At 31.2% G+C, this 7,948-nt stretch overlaps 1 protein-coding gene across 1 annotated transcript; it reads left to right on the plus strand.

The window, feature by feature from the left end:
* The first annotated feature begins 5,482 nt into the window (after positions 1–5,482).
* Positions 5,483–6,616, plus strand: LOC130664351 (cyclin-T-like). The gene has a single exon (XM_057464183.1). It carries the CDS (start codon positions 5,483–5,485, stop codon positions 6,614–6,616), a length of 1,134 nt encoding a protein of 377 aa, XP_057320166.1.
* Positions 6,617–7,948: the final 1,332 nt, after the last annotated feature.

The raw sequence follows: 7,948 nt of genomic DNA on the forward strand, positions 1-7,948 counted from the left end.
CAACTAAAAAAAAAAAATTTTATTTTTATAAATTTTTGTGACCAAATTTGCCTCTTATATAGAAAAAGGGCCGAAAAATATGAAAAAATAATTTTTTCGGAAGATTCGGCTGGTCCATTTTGCCTCAGGTGTTATGCGTAGGGCTTGAAATGTGGAATTATAATAATTTTTTTTTAATTTGACAATAAAAATATGAAAAAATCACTTTTTCAAAATTTTTGGGTTGTCCGTTTTGCCCCAGGTGTCATGCGTAGGGCTAAAAATGCGCAAATATATCGGATTTATAGTAATCAGACGAAAAAAAAAAAATTTTTTTTTTGATCAAAATTTCAGGGGGGCCGCTCTGCCCCACCCTCCCCTATATACTGAGCACACTGAGTAAACTTGTCGCATTCAAATTTACTTGTCGCATGTAGATTATCGCATAACCCACAAAAATGTCGCGGCAACAATTGAATCAGCAAAAAGCTACTTAGCGAACAAGGCAGCGAGCACTAAAATAGTACTCATATCGCATTAATAATAAAAAAAAGTATGTACACGTCGTGCGGTGTTGCCGATTACCCACACGAGCAAATGAGCTCAACTTTGCTCTCATGGGCAATCGACAACTTACCGCACTAGTTGTACAATATACTATCATCGATAGAAAAATTAATAATGGGTGAACAAGAGCTATATATAAATAAATTTCAATAAATGTTAATGAACAATAAAATTAAAACATTATTTTGTAACAGGGTAAAATAGATTCCAATGGCTATTTATTAAGATCTAAAATTGGATTTGTCCACGGTCGATAACGGGCCCTAATTATAATTCGGTTTATTAAATTGAGTGATTCGACATGTCACCGGGTGTCGCTAATCAGTGAGACCCGAACATCCGCCCCTCTCTTTTGCTAATTAATTTAGTAGGGATGAGTTTTCCGGGGGTGAATCGAAGAGTTATAAGGGAGTGCCGTACCAAAAATCAAGAGAGTTCGTTGGACACCCAAAGAGAGTCAGTCGGACGACCGAAGGCGATAGACGCCTAAGTGAAGACAAGAGTTAGTGAACGACAAAAGTGATCAGACACATTGTAATACAAGGTTATCTATCATATTACGAACGAAATAATAAAATCGTGACAGAAGGAATTACGAGGACAAAGAAAGCCGGACAACGGAAACCTGAAAACAACTAACTAGAGAGATTGCTAGCAGCCGGAGCAGGTCATCACTAAAAGTTCCAAGGACTGCTGAAATAAAATTTGGAGGTAAAATTTAATTAATTCAGGCCGCTGATTAATTGTATTAATCTGGCAAATTAATTATAATATATTACTTAATATCTTTCCGTTGGTCTCGCGTAAAGAAACGGATAGTTCAGGCTCTCCAGCCGTTCAATCTCGTGTTCTCGAAAGTTCTATTGCGTCTCGTTTTGTCGCCATTAAGTGTCCGAAACTCTGTAGTATTTATTCAAGGCTCTAAAGCCAGAATAAAATAAAGTTGTCGCGTAAATAATCCGGTAATTAAAATTATTAATTTATTAATTTATTCCAGGCTCTCCAGCCGTTATAAATTAATTTATTAATTGATCTTAAGATTAATACAGGCTGGAATTTATTCCGTCGGCCGCATTAATTCTAAGATTCATTAATTCAATCGATTTACTCTATCAACGTCAATAAAATCGGGAACCGTGTGACGCCAATTCACCGGCCTAAAATTCTAGTCAACCCGAAATCAAATTCTAGTCATTACGTGATTATTAAATTAATTTTAAGTTAAATAAAATATCTAAAATTTAAATAAAAGATACTAGAGTTTGGGTAAATTAAATTGTGAGTAAAATTGAGAAAACGGATTATTTTGAAAGTGAAATAAATTTAATTGTGAAAATTGTCAGTGAAACATTTAGGAATTGAAAGTAATAAACGAATAATAATTGTGGCAAATTAATTATGAAATTTAATCAGAGAAAATTAATTAGGAAATTTATAAGTGGTAAAATTAATTAATTTATAAATTACATTAAACAAAAATAAATTAATTGATTGGAAATACAGTGAATTATGAATTGTAAAAATTTAAGTGGGAAAAGTTACTGAGTATTGTTAAAATTAAAGTCAATTAAATTGTAGAGTCAAGTTAGAGTAAAGAAACTGTGTCTGTGATGTAAGTCCGGTGGACAAAGATTAAGTTAGGTTTAGGATATGTCCGGTGGACACTAGGAAATAAGAAATGCGGGTTAACGTCCTGTGGACGGTTTTTTAAAGTAGTAATTAAGGAAAATAAGGTCTAACGTCCGGTGGACGGTTTTTTAATCAAAGTGTATTAAGGTTCAAGGTTTAACGTCCGGTGGACGGTTTTTTAACGAGAGTGTGTGTGTAAGTGTGTTACGTCCGGGAGACGCTTAAAATACGTGTGTGTGTGGGAGTGTGAAAAACGTCCAGGGGACGATATTTAGTTTTGTCATAAGGAACACCGTCCAGGGGACGAGATATTTAGTTTGTCATAAGAATATTAGTTTGTCATAAGAATATAGTTTGGTTAAATAAATAATAAGCAAGGTGCTTAAAATAATTGAAATTAAAAGCAAAGTTTTAATAAAATTTATTTCAGCCTGTTCACTATTCCTCTCCTCTCTCACAAAATAAAAATTTACAAACGACCCTGAGAATCAAAAATTACAATTAACATCCGGTTCTGGAAGGCCGAGTCCATCTTCCAGTGGCGCCCTAATATTCGACTATAATACTTAGGTGCGACCAGACTTGGCAAGCTAATCACTCTGTCATAATTTTTTTAGTTTAAATGAACTCTTTCACTATTTTTTCTGATTGACTGCGACGCAAATTTTACCACCGATCTTTTCCGACGGAGATTTGGGAGATCCGAACCCTGGTCCATCTTGACCATGTCCGGTAAATTGGCTACAGACACCCCCAATCTTTAAATCCTTTTTAAGTAAAAAATAAACTTAAAAAATTGATGTTTGATATTAAAACCCGAAACCTTGATGTCAACATAGGAAATAAATTTTATAATACACGTCATAAATTTTTAATTTTTAAATGACGATTTTAAAAATCCAAACATTATTTTTTCCTGTATAGACAATAAATTTTAATATTATTTTATAATTATTTACGTTTGAATTGTAAATGAAAGAATTACTACACTTATCCAAAAAATTAAAGGAACAAGAAAATTTTATAAATTTTTTAGTGATTTTTGGAAGGCTGTATTTTTGTGAAAAATGATCGTATCGAAAAAATTAAAAAAGCAAATTGAAGCTTGAAATCTCTAGTTTGAAGATCTTTCAGCAAAATTTTTTTTGAGCCACGGTTTTTGCGGAATCATAAGAAAAAGGTCGAGACAAAATTTTTCTAAATTTTTTGGTTTCGTTTTTTAGGTCTACGGGGCCGGGAAAAATTTTTTCAAAAAAACGAATTCATGGCTTGTTTAGGAAATTTATTCAGCTACAATTTGCTTTTTTTGTTTCTCTGTACGACAATTTTCTGCTGAGATATCAGCCTTCAAATGAAAAAGGATCCTTTTGTCTTTGATTATTGATATCTCAGCAAGAAATGGTCACACAGTAATTTAAAGGGCAGTTTAATAAACTTGAATAAATCCCCTACAAGCTCCATTTTCGATTTTTTCAAAAAAAAATTTTTTTTTATCCTTGATATCCATTTGAAAAACCTTTAAAAAATGGCCATTTTCTAGTTTTTTAGTCAACTCATCGCTACTCTGCAAATATTGATAAAAAAAATAATGTTGCCAGGTAATTTAACAGCTTAATGTACCCTCAAAAACCCTGGAAATTTTCAGATTGATCCATTGAACCATTTGTCCGGACCGATTGCTCAAAGTTTTACAAAACAATTAAAGGAACAAGTTTTGTTCCTTAATTTGTGTAATCATTACCAAAATGAAATAATGAATTTTTTTTTTATTTTCTTTCATTTTTGCGTTAGTTATTCAGTAAATGTAAGGTAAAGAAAAGAAAAATTTTTTTTCCGAAAAACGAAAAAAAAAATAACCCTCCGAATAAAACGTAAAAAAATAAAAATGTGAAAAAATTCTTGTTTGGTCTCGTTTTTTGTAAAATTTTTTTTTTTTCCTCTTTACCTTACATTTACTGAATAACTAATGCAAAAATGAAAGAAAATAAAAAAAAAATTCATTATTTTATTTTGGTAATGATTACACAAATTAAGGAACAAAACTTGTTCCTTTAATTGTTTTGTAAAACTTTGAGCAATCGGTCCGGACAAATGGTTCAATGGATCAATCTGAAAATTTCCAGGGTTTTTGAGGGTACATTAAGCTGTAAAATTACCTGGCAACATTATTTTTTTTATCAATATTTGCAGAGTAGCGATGAGTTGACTAAAAAACTAGAAAATGGCCATTTTTTAAAGGTTTTTCAAATGGATATCAAGGATAAAAAAAAATTTTTTTTTGAAAAAATCGAAAATGGAGCTTGTAGGGGATTTATTCAAGTTTATTAAACTGCCCTTTAAATTACTGTGTGACCATTTCTTGCTGAGATATCAATAATCAAAGACAAAAGGATCCTTTTTCATTTGAAGGCTGATATCTCAACAGAAAATTGTCGAACAGAGAAACAAAAAAAGTAAATTGTAGCTGAATAAATTTCCTAAACAAGCCATGAATTCGTTTTTTTGAAAAAATTTTTCCCGGCCCCGTAGACCTAAAAAACGAAACCAAAAAATTTAGAAAAATTTTGTCTCGACCTTTTTCTTATGATTCCGCAAAAACCGTGGCTCAAAAAAAAATTTTGCTGAAAGATCTTCAAACTAGAGATTTCAAGCTTCAATTTGCTTTTTTAATTTTTTCGATACGATCATTTTTCACAAAAATACAGCCTTCCAAAAATCACTAAAAAATTTATAAAATTTTCTTGTTCCTTTAATTTTTTGGATAGGTGTATTTAGAATGATACTATTTACTGATGACTGTCATTATATTATTTGTCGCTTCTTAATGTACACAGTTAATTTATTTCCGTGTACTTTAATTTTCAGAAAATTTTAAATTCATTATTTGAGACTTCGACATAAATATATAATGACAAACTTAATTATTTTCCATCAGGTCTTTCACAGGAATGGTAATTACGTTCACACCTGAATATGCAGACCCTAATGACCATAATATTTTGAGTCATTAGTCTAATGACCTTTTCTACCTCAGGTACATTTCTTCAGCCCCGAACTATTACTTTCTAATTACCCCCACACCCATTGTTGTGACAATTTCTTTTGTTATAAGATCCCTTAAATTTCAGCGTCGTCAATATTTTCACATTTTATTCTCGAACTCCATACCCGACAGTTCGTCTGAGAATATATTAAAACTTACGGAAAAAACAAAATTGTGTTATTTCAAAGTGCGTAAAGCTGTTTCGGTGTAAAGTAAGAAAGTTTGCAGTGAAGTTACATTGATAGTGAAAAATTTTGAATAAATATGGCACAAAAGTGGTATCTAAACAAAGAAGAGTTGAAGAACTCTCCAAGCTCCAAGGATGGCATCAGCGCGGAGAAGGAGTTAGACCACAAACAACAAGCCGCTTACCTAATAAACGACTTGGGCAAGCGGCTAAAATTATCAGAAGTCTGTGTGCATACTGCCATTGTGTACATGCACAGATTTTTAATCCATCATTCATTGGGCAAGTTTCACCGATATGAAATTGCAACGGCGGCGATTTTTGTGGCGGCAAAGGTCGAAGAAGAGCCACAAAAATCGAAGGCAGTCATAAATGCTCTTCATATCTGCCTAAACAAGAACAAGGATCACCAACTGGACACTACTTCTGCCGAGTACCAGGAGAAGGTCAAGGCACTAATACCAAATGAGCGAATTCTTCTGGCAACACTAGGATTTAAGATGGGGGTTAATCACCCTCATCATTACATCAAGAAATTCTGCAGGGAAATAAAAGCTTGCAAAGAATTATGCAAGATTTTTCTGCAGGTGGCAAACTATACCTTACAGATGACGTCAATGTGCGTGAAATATAAACCAGCAGTTGTGGCATCGTATTGTATTTATTTTACCATCCAATCGTCGCAGTGGAAGATTCCTGAAGTCATAGACGGGAATCTTTGGTTTTGGCTGCTGGATACGAAAGTGACCTTCGACCTGCTGATAAAGATGGACAGGGAGTTTAAAGCAGTTTTAGATAAAATGTCACCCAGAATAAAAAACCGGGTGATGCGATTATTTAAAAATCCATCTGTCAAAATGATTGCAATGAATCGGATAGCGACGACCCCCAGCTCATCGGATCCAGAAAATGTTTCCAGTAAACCTGAAGTCGAGAAATCAAAGACTCGACAAAAAATCAGCTATCACGAGTATTGTGATAGACTGATGAAGAAAAAATCTGCGGATTCAGATGGATCATCAACTTCTTCACCTCAAGCTGATGGGGAAGTTCAAGATGATTCCGTTGGAAGTACCAGCCAACTTTTACCCTCAACTGAAGCGGATTTGGACGCAACAATCGGAGGCCTGGGAAACTGCAGCCGTAAGCGTCAAAATAATTATGATATGGGCAGTATGTTGTGTTCTGCTAAAAGACGTAAGCTGTTGTAGTTTTATTAAGTTTTTAATAGTAACTGTGATTTTTTGTATATAATTATTTATCATCCGCTTATTTATTGTTGTAAAATATTATTGTAGTTTTAGGATTTTCATAAATTAAATATTAAATATTTGATGTAAATAGTATAAGATTTAATTGTATAAATTAATCGTAATTATGGTTTAAAAATTCAATTTTTATTTAATAAGTTCAATACATTTTTTGTAAATAATTAAATAGTAACATAATTAAAATTAATGATAATGCACCATAGGCTTAATCATGTTTTTTGAAAAATAAAATACTAAAAAAACGAAATCCTCATTTTGTTTTTATTTATCAATAATTTTTATTTTAATATAATTAATTTAATTTTAAAACTAATAATTAATTTTTATGATAGTAAAGTTAGCGGACATTTGACAATTTTCAAAACTTTGAAATAATAAATTAAAATGTTTATAAAATAAAAAAAAATAATAATGCATGTTTAGACAATTCAAAATTCAGTAGATGCATTTTTTAAAAATTTTATTACTTTAATTACCACGTCTGATTAAACAACTGAATTAGATTGAATTAAACAGAATTAAAATTTTAATTCTATTTAATTCAGATAAATTCTGTTAGTTCGGTACCTAACTTAAAAATGAATTCTGTTTAATTCGGCAGGAAAACCAGAATTTGTCCGAATTAAAACGAATTAAAATAATTTTATTCGGTTTAATTCTGATTAATTCGAAAATAATCCTCCGATTTCTGATTCTAAATCCGAATTAAACTGGATTAAAACGAATTTGAAATTTTTAAATCGGTTCTATTCTGTTTAATTCAAATTCAAATTTTCAATTCAGTTGAATTCTGTTTTGCAGAATTCGACAGAATATACCAGAATTAAAATTTTTAATTCGGTCGAATTGAGTTGTTTAATCAGGGACGCTTACACTTATTTAATTTTTCCAAATTTCAAATTTTTATAAAATTTTTTAATAAATGCAGAATAAAAACAAAACTTTCATTCAAAATATGACTAGTTTTAGAAAATAAAAATTATCTCCAAATAAAAAATTTAATAAAAATTTATGATCCTGAAGTTAGCAGACAATTAAAAATTTTTAAATGTTTCTTTCAAAAATTTAATTAAAAAAAAAAAAATATGCACAAATATAAAATTTAAAAAACTATGCAATTTTTAACTTCCCACTGAGAAAATCAACGACTTTAAAAAAATTTGGAAGTTATTGGTTTCACCCCAATTTTCATAAATCGGGTTTTCATCATATGTCGACGTTTGAAGGCGCTAGGATGCTATTCTGACATTTTTAGAACGATGTCTGTCAGTA

This window comes from Microplitis mediator, chromosome 1 (assembly GCF_029852145.1).
Source record: "Microplitis mediator isolate UGA2020A chromosome 1, iyMicMedi2.1, whole genome shotgun sequence".
Classification (NCBI taxonomy): domain Eukaryota; kingdom Metazoa; phylum Arthropoda; class Insecta; order Hymenoptera; family Braconidae; genus Microplitis; species Microplitis mediator.

Excerpts from the sequence above, each read along its gene's own strand:
- LOC130664351 (XM_057464183.1), top strand. The coding sequence starts at position 5,483 with ATGGCACAAAAGTGGTATCTAAACAAAGAAGAGTTGAAGAACTCTCCA.